General features: G+C 37.1%; 1 protein-coding gene across 1 annotated transcript in view; it reads right to left on the reverse strand.

Annotated features, from left to right (window-relative positions):
- Nucleotides 1–12,340, reverse strand: part of CFAP44 (cilia and flagella associated protein 44) — a 127,489-nt gene that overhangs the window by 18,999 nt on the left and 96,150 nt on the right. The window contains exon 25 of the mRNA XM_037136866.2: nt 5,801–5,978. Within this exon, the coding sequence (XP_036992761.2) occupies nt 5,801–5,978 (178 nt within the window). The remainder of the gene's footprint in view (nt 1–5,800; nt 5,979–12,340) is intronic.

Below are 12,340 nucleotides of genomic sequence, written 5' to 3' on the forward strand. Positions count from 1 at the left end.
ATGGTCCAAAGATGGTTAAGAGTTAACTTGCTTAAATACACAGATTTTTAAAAGAATCAAAAGGCACTTTTCCAAGTAGTCCTAACAAAACTTAAACCTGTATACTTACTATTTATGTAATAAATTAGAGGAAATGTTTTATATACTCAGGAATAAACATTTAAAGCATTAAGGCTTAAACTTAAAAACCAGCATCTGGGTGAGTGGGGGATAACTTCTCAAGCACCAAGAAGACTGAGAATCGAGCCTAAAGGAAGAAAACCAAACCAGTCTAGTGGCTGTAAGGCTACCTCTTAGAGAAGCCCTCATTACACATCTACCCTCTCTACTTTTTCAAATATGCACATATGTGAACATTGGCCAATGGGGAGAAGGGATGTATAAAAATACACTATTTAATAAGCCTCTGATACTTTTCAATAATTTTTAATTTAACCATGACAAGAATGACAATTTATTGACTTTAACCATTACATTAACCCTATGGATAGACTAGGCATAGCTTATTGTTGTTAATTGGCATTAATACTCTTTTTACAAACAACATAACAGAGGATTAGGGACATTAACATGACTAACAAAGTTCACATAGCTATTAAGTCAGGAACAGACAGGGGAACAGAATTCCAGGCTTCTGACTTGTAGAACAGTGTGCTCTACATTATTTTATGCTGCCATTTTAATAAAGTGGATTTCAGTAAAATGCAATGTTGTACAAGACATTGTACCTTCCCATCATCTCTAGTTAGACTATGAAATTTCAGGTTGGATGACTGGCAAATTGTGGTCAAAAGAACATGCTTCTATGGTGATGGGTGTAACATGAAAGATGGAACAAGAATTACCTTAGATGAAGAGCTAGTAAAGCAACCCAAATGGTCACTAATAAAATGTTCAGGAGTGAGGTGTAGTTCAAGATGGCAAAGTAGGATGTACCTGAACTCACCTTCTCCGATGGGCATACTAAATCTACAGCTACAATACACATAGATCAAGTCCCTCTGAAAAAGACCTTAAATCTACTTGGACAGCTAGCTCCTCCACAATAAAGGATAAAGGGCCACATCAAGATGGGGAGGAGAAGCAGAAATGTGGTCTTACCAAAACCACCCCCGTGCAAAGACACACAATGGGAAGAGATCTCACAAACACAAAGCACCCCCAGAGGAGCAAGGAGTTTCTGTCCCACATCAGGCACCCTAACTCTTGGGACTTGTCCCAGAGAGACAAGCCCCTCAGAATATCTGGCTTTGAAAACCAATGGGGTTTATGGCCAGAAGACTAAAAAATCTGTGCAGAAAGGCAAGACAAGGGTTTTAGAGCTCATGTATAGACTTACTCACCTGGATCCAGCACAAAAACTATTTAAAAAGTGCCTAGACCATATGGAAAGGAGATTTATTAGCTAATTTTGAAGTGTTTCCTGGCACTTTATCTAGGGATAAAGGTGCTGGTGGGTGCCACTTTTGCACTTAGTCCACCTTGCTAGCACTGATGCTGATAGGTGCATTTTTGTGCTCCCTCTACTTTCTGGCACCTATGGACTATCCACCCCCATGCACTCCTGCAGCCTTCCTGAAGTCAGCAGGCTCACCTGCTCACACCCTCCCTCCTGCAGCCCCTCTGAGATCAGCAGGTGAATAGAGTCCAACAGGGGACACCCCATAAGCACCTGGCAATGGTGGTCACAAGGGACTGTGTTTTTAGGCCCCAAAGGACTGAAATATTCAGAGAGACAGTTCCTGGCAAGCTACCAGTCCCCAGGGTTTGGCACAGATAGCTGATAACATCTCATCAGTCTTCATGTGAAAAGGCCTATTTACTTGTCCTGAAGCACCAGCCTAAGGGGCAGGCTTTAGGTTTACTACACATCTAGATATTACAAAGGAGCCTTCAGGGAGCACAAGTTGAGAGTGCCATCTTTGTGCTCTCTGTCGGCCTCGCTGCAGTTTACAGGTTGATCCAAGAAAGGAGCTTACACATTCATCTGAAACCCTGATTTGTGCAAGTGGCACCAAAAGACCCCTCCAAATAGCCTGACCTGGAGGCCAGCAGGGGTCAGGACTGCAGTCTCACAGGACTGTATATATTTGCTACTTTATTTTTTGCATATATTTGCTACTTTAAAAGATGCTTCTCAGGGTCTGACTTTCACTCATCCTGAATCTAGGTGCTGAGATACTCCCTTTGGAATATTGATAGGTCTTGTCATGCCCTCAACAACTGGGACCTAACAAGAATAAATCAGTCTGCTTAGACAATCACAAAGATTTGAGAAACAATGAAGAGTTAGGGCAATATTGGACTAAGGTACATTGCTTATGCAAAATCGATCTTTCAAGATCGGAAGAGGTAGCTGTTTTGCCTAATACATAGAAACAAACACAGAGAGACACACAAAGTGATGGAATAGAGAAATATGTTTCAAATAAGAAAGCAAGTTAAGCCCCAGAAAAAATCTTTTATGAAATGTAGATAAGGACCATACATGATAAGAGTCAAAAATAATGACCATAAAAATACTCAATGAACCTGGGAGAAAAATGGATGAATGAAGTGAGAAATTCAACAAAGCAATAAAAAAATATAAGAAAGTACCAAAGAAAAATACAGAGCTGAACAATAAAATAGATGTAAAATTTACTAGAGGGATTCAATAGCAGACTTGGTGAAGGAGAAAAACAAATCATTGACCTAGAAAATAAGAGAATAGGACTCATTCAAACAGAGCAGAAACAAGAAGACTTTTAAAAGATAAAACAGCTTAAGGGACCTATGGGACAATATCAAGTGGAAAAACATTAACATTATAAAAGTCCAAGAAAGAGAAGAGAGAGAGAATGGGGCAGAAAACTTATTTGAAGAAATAATGGCTGAAATTTTCCCTAACCTGGGGAAGGAAGCAGACATCAGGTCCAGGAAGCACAGAGAATTCAAAAAGAGATCCATACCAAGATACATTATAATTAAAATTTAAAAAACCTTAAGAGCAACAGTGAAAAACAACTTGTTGTGTACAAGGGAACCCTCATAAGACTATCAAATGATTTCTCAGCAGAAATTTTGCAGACCAGAAGGTAGTAGTATGACATGTTCAAAGTACTAAAAGAAAAAAACGTCCAACTAAAACTCTACCCAGCAAGGTTAAAACTCAGAATTAAGGGAGAGAAAAATAGTTCCCCAGATGAAATAAGCTAAATGAGTTTATCACCATTCAAGTGGCTTTGCCATAAATGTTAAAGGGACTTCTTTAAGAACACATATGAAAGTAAAAATCTCACTGATAGAGGCGAATATAGGTAGTAGATTAACCATATATAAAGGTAGCATGAAGGTTAAAAGACAAAAGTAGTAAAAATCAGCTATAACTACAATAAATAGTTATGAATACACAAAATAAAAAATGCAAAACATGACAATAAAAATATAAAATGTGGAGGGAGAGATAAAAAGTAGAGCTTTTATTTTATTGTTTTAAAAAGATTTACTTATTCAATTATTTTTTAGAGTTAGAGGAAGGGAAGGAGAGAAATACTGATGTGAGAGAAAAACATCAATTGCTTGCCTCTTGGACACCTCAACTGGGACCCGGCCAACGGCCCAGGCATGTGCCCTGCCTGGAAATTGAACCCATGACCTTTTGGTTCACAATCTGGTACTCAACCCACTGAGCCATACCAGCCAGGGCAAAATGTAAAGTTTTTAGAATGTATTCAAACTTAAATGGCTATCAACTTAAAATATATTGATGCACATTCTTTTTAAGTGCACATAGAACATTCTACAAGATATATCACATATCATATATATATTATATGTGGAGATAGATAGATAGATAGATAGATATACTGTTATATCTGAACCTCGGAGTAATCACAAAGCAAAAACCTATAGTAGATGCACAAAAGATAATGAGAAGAAAATCTAAGCATAACACTAAGGAAAGTCATCAAATCACAAGGGAAGAGAAGAAGAGAAAAACAAAGAAAAATGACAAAGATGGCCAGAAAACAAGGAACAGAGTGGTAATAAGCACTACCTATCAATAACTACTTTAAAAGTAAATGGACTAAATTCCCCAATTGAAAACATGCAGAATGGCTGAATGGATTAAAAAAGACAAGACTCATCTTATACACTTCCTATAGGAGACTCACTGCAGAGTTAAAAACTCACACGGATTGAAAGTGAAGGGATGGAAAAAGATATCTCATGCAAATAGAAACAAAAAGAAAGCTAGTGTAGTTATACGTATATCAGACAAAACAGACTTTGAAAAAAAGACTATAATAAAATATAAATAAAGGCATTACATAATGATAAAGGGGTCAATCCAACAAGAGAATATAACATTTATCAAACTTATGCACAAATTTAGAAGCACCAAAATATATAAAGGAAATATTAACAAACATAAAAGGAGAAATTGATAGCACATAATAATGGTAGGAGACCTTAATAGCCTACTTCTATCAATGACTCTGTGGTGTCCAACCTTTCAGCCTCTCTGGGCCACATGGGAAGAAGAAGCATTGGGCCACATGTTAAATACATTGCAACATGTAATCACAAAAAATATCATACTGTTTTAAGTAAATTTACAATTTTGTGTTGGGCCACACTCATAGCCATCCTGGAAAGCATGTGGCCTGTGGGCTGCAGGTTGGACACCCCTGGTGCATAATTCAAACAGAAAGTCAATATGGAAACATCAGTTTTAAACCACATATTAGATATATATGTGCACATATATATCTAATATAGATATATATCTATAGATCTATAGATTATAGACATATAATCTATAGATCTATAGATCTATAGATGCACATAATAGATATATATAGAACATTCTATCCAAATGTGGTAAAATACATATTCTTTTCAAGTGCATGTAGAACATTGTACAGGACACATCACGTTAGGCCACAAAATAATTCTCCATAATTTAAGAAGATTCACATCTCATCAAGCATCTTTTCCAATCACAATGGTATACAACTAGAAATCAATTGCAGTAAGAAAAGGAAAAACAACAAATATGTGGAGATTAAGCAACATGCTATTCAACAACATCAATGAAGAAATCAGTGGGGGCATCAAAAATACATGTAGACAAATGAAACTGGATATACAATATTTTAACATGTATGGGATGCAAAACAGTATATCTAAGAGGTAAGTTCATAAAAATCAGAGTAGAATTAAATAAAACAGAGACTAAAAAACAATAGAAAAGATCAATGAAGTTAAGAGCTGGATCTTTAAAAAGGTAAACAAAATCAACAAACCTTTAGCTATGCTCACCAAGAAAAATAGGAAATAAAACAGAAGTTACAACTGATACCACAGAAACACTATTAACAAGAGACGACTACTGACAATTATACAACAACAAACTGGACAACTAGAAGAAATGAATAAATTCCTAGACGAATACAGTCTTCTGAGTATAAATCATAAAGAAATAGAAAATCTGAATAGACTAATTATTAGTGTGAGAAGATTAAATCAATAATAAAAATACTCCCACCAGTATTTGTTATGATTATCTAAAATAATGCCCCCTTTCTGCAAACGAGGGAACTGAGGCCTACATAAACCTAAACCCAAACCTAAACCTAAACCTAAACCTAAACCTAAACCTAAACATAAACATAAACATAAACATAAACATCTTTTGCAGTTCTAAATTTCTATGACTATGTCATTATGAACCTAATAGTGAAATGGGTGGTTTTAGCAGAATTCAGTTAAAACCCAGGTGCCTCTCACTGTTGTACAAGCTGTGGGTAAGTACCATAGAGTCTAGCTGTCCCAGTTCCTCTTCTTTCTTGGCAGCATTTATTCTCATGTGCTCGGGTATCTTATAGTCTGGGGCTGTCTTCAGATTGAAGTCTCCCATGTACACCTGAGCCTCTTTGATGGCTTGAACATCTTTGGGATCTTCATAATCATCAGCAGGTTTACTCTTGTACCTATGAGACAAATAGGTTACCCAGCCACAAAAATAACAATAAACTCTAATTTGTCTACTTTATTATAGGCATATAATCATATTCAGTCATGAAGCAAAAGTTTAATTCTTAATCTGCTATGTGATTTGTCTATAGAGTTCAAGCATTTTTAAAGTTGGCTTTTTATTTACTTTTTACTTTATTTTCCTTGTTGACACTATTACAGATGTCCCCATTTTCCCCCTTTGCCCATTCCCACCCAGCCCCCATAACCCGCTGTCCCACTCCCTCTGGCCATCACCACACTGTTGTCTGTGTCTATGGGTTATGCATACATATGAGCATGTACAATGCTTTTTGTATCTTGTATCTTCTTCAATAAATGTCTCTGTTTTTGATAGTGTGTGGCTGGATACTTTCTGGACAGACCTCTTTATAAAACAGACATAAGATTCTGAAATGTGAGAAGAAGAAGGCAGACCACAGAGAACCTTGGGACCCAAGGATATGATGGTATGTTTTCTAGATTTTATTTCTGCCTCGTGTATCTCATACTTGGAGCCAAACAAAACAGCTACCAAGATGGGAAGGGAGTTGGGGATGATGGGTCAATAGGTGAGGGGAATGAAAAGGTGTAAATTTCCAATTACAAATCAAATAGGCCACAGGATGTAAGGTATAGCATAAGGAACATAGTTAATAATAGTGTAATAACTTTGTAAACTGATAGACGGTTACTAGACTTCCATGTTGATCACTTTGTAAGGTACGTAGTGTCAAATCACTATGCTGTATACCTGAGACTAATATAATATTGTATCTCAATTACAATAAAAAAAGAAAATAGCAATTCAGAAACACCAATAGTTTTAGACAACAAAAGATAAACAAAATTCTGCATTCTCTGGTTAAATAATTAAGAAAGGAGCAGAATAGCATGACAGAAATCTTCTAGGCAGTAAGTGTTCTATTCCAGCCAAACCCACAGAAAGAAAAAGTGACCACACCTCCACCCATGCCACCAAAGACCAAATGGGGAATTTAGATTTTTATCATTACCTGGCTTTAACAAGGCAAAACAATCCCTTCAGGGTTGGTGTCAGAGAGAGTCCTGAGAACCAGGACTCTTATCTCCACAGTGAAGTAACAAGCCACACCACGTCAGTGGTGACCCCACAGGATAGTTTGAACCTCGACGGCCTGTAGTAGTAATGAGATGGTCTATCTCTGCCTGCTGAGGTAGTGTTTGAGGATGCCTGTTGGAAAGTGATGACTTCCACCCCTTCCACAGTATCAGTGGAGGCCAACTGAAGAGGAGAGTGGTATTAATGAGAGCCTAATGGGATCTGGAACTCCAACTCTTGACCAGAAGGTCGCCTCTTCCTTCCTCCGGTGTCAGTTGGGGAAGGTTGGGTAACCTAGGCTTCTACATACATAATGAGATGGCACTCCTCCTTATCCTGCTGAAGTGAGAGAAATCCAGCTAAAACAATACATAAATAAGATCTAGAGTCTCATAATACCCAAAATGTCCAGATTTTAATTAAAAAATCACCTGATTCCTGGCTTGAGGTCATAACTTTGTAAAGTGAGGTCATACCAAAAATCAGGATGACCTCAACTTAAATGAGAAAATACAATTGCCAGGTGCCAACCCCAACTTTAGAACATTAAAATAATCTAACAAGGATTTTAAGCAGCCATCATAAAGTATTCCAGCAAATAATTAGGAAGATGCTTAAAACAAGTGAAAGAAAAATTCTCAGAAAGCAATGGAAGATATAAAGAAGAACCAAGTAGAAATTTAGAACTGAAAAATAAAGCAACCAAAATAAAACTTAAAGGATGAGCTCAATACCAGAATGGAAGAGGCAGAGGAAAGAATCAGTGAATTCGAAGATGTAATATAGCAATTACCCAATCTAAACAACAGAAAGAAAAGACACCAGAAACAAATAAGTAAACAAACAACAGCATCAACAAAACACACAGAGCTTCAGGAATCTAATATTTGTGTCATTGGAGTCCCAGGAGAAGAAAAAGAGGAAAGGACTTCAGAAGAATTACAATAAATAATAAATGGCTGAAGACTCCCAAAGCTGGCAGGAGACACAGGCATATAGATTCAAGAAGTTTAACAAATCCAACAAAGAATAAGTTTTTAAAAATCTACACCAAGACACAGCATAGTAAAACTTCCAAAAAATAAAGACAAAGGGGAAAAAATCTTAAAGGCAGCAAGAGAAAAATAACACCTTATATATGGAAGGAAAACAATTTCAATGGCAGCAGACAAATCATAGGAAACCAGGGAGGCCTGCAGGAAGAAGCACAATATTTTTCACATGCTGAAAATAAGAGCTATTAACACAGAATTCTATGCACAGGAGGAGGGGAAATCAAACCATTCTTAGATGAAGAAAAACTAAGAGAATTTGTCACCAGGATACCTCCCATAAAAGAATGGCTTAAAAACATTCTCTAAATAAAAATGAAAAAATATAAGGAAACTAGAAACAGTGAAAAGGAAGTAACTCAAATGGTAATAGCAAAAATATTGGCAAATACATTTTACTTCTACTATCCATTATATTTGGTGATTAAAGGAAAACTATAACATCACTGTTTTAAAATATATGAGAGGAAATATTTATACAATTATATTAAGAACAGGGGAAATGAGGGGGCAAGGAACATAAAGCAGGTAAAGTTTCTACACTTCATTCAAAATGATAAAATGTCAACATTAGTACACTGTATTAAGTTATGTATACATAGTGTAATGCCTAGAGCAAATACTAAAACAGCTACACAAAACAATATACTAAAAAACACTATGGATAATCATGCTGGAATTCTAAAATATTCAACTAAATCATAGACAGAAGGAAAAAACAAAAAGGAGAACAAATAGAAAATAAAATATAAAATAGCAAATATAAGCTTCAAGTACAATAATTACATTAAGTATAAATGACTTAAATATACCAATTGAAGAACTGAGATTTGACGGAGTGAATTAAAAAACATAACCCAACTGACTTCCAGCCAAGATGGAGAAGTAGATGGAAATACTGTGCCTCCTTGTACAACCAAACTTAAGGACAACAAAGATTTAGAAACAAAAACACAACCAGAACAGACAGAAAAGTGAAATGTACAGAACTTAAACAATGAACCATTCATCCAAACTGGTGAGAGGGGCAGAGTTGGCGGCCAGTGGAGAGGGGTCCCAGCATGAAAAAGCGGTGGTTAGCAGACCCATGTGTAGGGAAGAAAGAAGCAGACCCCAGTGAGGCACGCAAGGCCATGGGCTGACCACAGTCACACATTTGTGTGCAAATAAACCAGGCAAAAAATTGGCAGTGAGACAAACTGCACAACCCAGGGCCCCAGCGCCAGGAAATAAAGCCTAAAAGCACAGATCGAAAAAACATTCGGGGGTTGAGGTGCCGGGAGAGACCCCCCAGCCTCACAGGAGAGTTTGTTGGAGAGACCCACAGGGTTCTAGAATGAAAACAAGCCCACCCACCCGGGAACCAGCACCAGAAGGGCCCAATTTGCTTGTGGGAAGCAGCAGAGCAGACTGAAATCCGAGAGAGAGATGAGCAAGCACCATTGTTCCCTCTCTGACCCCGCCCCCACATACAGTGTCACAACCCAGCGACCTGGGTTGCCCTGCCCTGGTGAACAACTAAAGGCTCCACTCCTCATACGTAACAGGCACAACCAGACAAAAAAATATGGCTCAAACAGAAGAACAAATCAAAGCCCCAGAGCCAATACCTTTAAGTGATCAAGAGATAGCCAACGTATCAGATGCACAGTTCAAAACACTGGTGATCAGGATGCTCACAGAACTGGTTGATTTTAGTCACAAATTAGATGAAAAAAGGAAGGCTACACTAAGTGAAATGAAGGGACATGCACAGGGAACCAATAGTGATAGAAAGGAAACTGGGACTCAAATCAATGCAGTGGACCAGAAGGAAGAAAGAACAACCAAAAAGAAAAGAATGAAGAAACAAGAACTCAAAAAAATGAGGAGAGACTTAGGAACCTCCAGGACATCTTTAAACTTTCCAATATCTGAATTATAGGGGTACCAGAAGTGGAAGAGAAAGAGTAAGTGGAAAACTCATTTGAACAAATAATGAAGGAAAACTTCCCCAATCTGGCAAAGGCAATAGACTTCCAGGAAATCCAGGAAGCTCAGAGAGTCCCAAAGAAGTTGGACCCAAGAAGGAAAACACCAAGACACATCATAATTATATTAGCCAAGATTAAAATGAAGGAGAGAATCCTAGAAGCAGCAAGAGATAAGGGGACAGTCACCTACAAAGGAGCTCCCATCAGACTGTCAGCTGATTTCTCAAAAGAAACCTTACAGGCAAGAAGGAGATGGAAAGAAGTATTCCAAGTCATGAAATCCAAAGACCTACAACCAAGATTGCTCTATCCATCAAAGCTATCATTTAGAATGGAAGGACAAATGAAGCGCTTCTCAGATAAGTTCAAGTTGAAGGAGTTCATCATCACCAAGCCCTTGTTATATTAGATGTTAAAGGGATTTATCTAAGAAAAAGAAGATAAAAATATGAACAGTGAAAGGACAGCAAACTCACAGCTATTAAGAACCACACCTAAAACAACAGCAAACTAAGAGGACAGCTAGATCAGGAGCAGAACCACAGAAATGGTGATCACATGGAGGATTAGCAATAGGGGAGTGGGAGGAGGAGAAGGGGGATAAGGTACAGAGAATAAGTGTCATAGACGGTGGGGAGAAAATAGACAGGGGGAGGGCAAGAGTAGTGTGGGAAATGTAGAAGCTAAAGAACTTATGACACATGGACATGAACTAAAGGTGGGGAATGTAGGTGGAAGGGGGTGTACAGGGCGGAGGGGAATGAAGGGGGGGAATGGGACGACTGTAATGGCATAATCAATAAAATATATTTAAAGATGTAACAAATTAAAAAAAGAAAAAAAAACAATTCTTACCATTGACTTAAAGAAATAAAATCCTGGAGAACAAAATTTAAAAAAAACATAACCCAACTATATGCTGTCAATAATACATTAACCTCAAAAAAGCAACAAAGATAGGCTGAAGGAATGAAAACAGTTATACTTTTTGAATACTAAACACTTTTCCACTAAGAGGAGGAATAGACGTAGATGCTATTTCTATCTTAATATAGTTCTGAAAGTTCTTGCCAGTACAAAAAAACAAAACAAAACAAAAAAAAAAGGAAATAGGAAGTGAAGAGATTGAATGAGAAGAAACAAAACTGTCCCTATTTACAGATGACATGTAAGTCTACACAGAAAATGTCAAGGAACACCCCCCCACCCCAAAAACCCCTCCGGATGCAGCAAGGTCACAGCACCCAGACAAACACAAAAATCCACTGTACATCTACACCAGCAATGCACGTGAACACACAGACACCAAAATTAGAAGCACAATACTATTTACAGTTATCTAACAATATATGTACAGTACTTTTATAATGAAAAACAACAAAACGGATGAAAGAAATCGAAGATCTAAATAAATGGAGAGTCATACCATGCCCACGGATTAAAAGACTCACAATAAATATGCCAATTTTCTCCAAACTGATACAAGGTTTAACATAATTCCTACCATAGTTTCTGTAAGATTTTCCTTAAACATAGGCAAGATTATTCTAAAAGTTATACGAAAAATCAAAGTAACTAGAATTGCTAAAATAATTTTGAAACAGAAGAATAAAATGAGAGAAATTGGTCTCTCCAATTTCAACACCTGTTACATAGCCACAGTAATCCAGAAGTGTATGTTGGGAAAGGGACACAAAAATCATTAGGTCAGAAAGTGAACCGGGAAATAGTCCAACGCCAATATGCCCAAATGGTTTTTGACGAAAGTACAAAAGCATTTAACGGAGGAAATAGAGGCTTTTCAAAAAAAGATGACAGAGCAATTGGACATCAACAGGCAAAAAGGAAAATAAAAATAAATATAAACATAAATCTCACAGCTTATACAAAAATGAACACCAAATGCATCAAAGACTTAAATATATGGTGTAAAACTACAAAACTTATAAAAACAGAAGAAAATCTTTGGGACCTAGTGTTAGGCAGAATTCTTAAACTTGACACCAAAATCAAAATTCACAGAAGGAAAAACTGATAAATTGGCTTCAGCAAAATCAAAACAGTTTTGCTTTGCAGATGACCCTGTTAAAAGAATGAAAAAACAACCTCTGGACAAGAAGAAAGTATTTGAAAACAACATATCTGACAGAGGACTGGTCTGTAGGATATCTTTAAAAATCTCAAATCTCAACACTTAAATAGCTAACATCTTATCTGAACATGAGCAAAACACG

This window comes from Artibeus jamaicensis, unplaced genomic scaffold (genome assembly GCF_021234435.1).
Source record: "Artibeus jamaicensis isolate MK-2021 breed Jamaican fruit bat unplaced genomic scaffold, CSHL_Jam_final contig_3126, whole genome shotgun sequence".
NCBI lineage: Eukaryota > Metazoa > Chordata > Mammalia > Chiroptera > Phyllostomidae > Artibeus > Artibeus jamaicensis.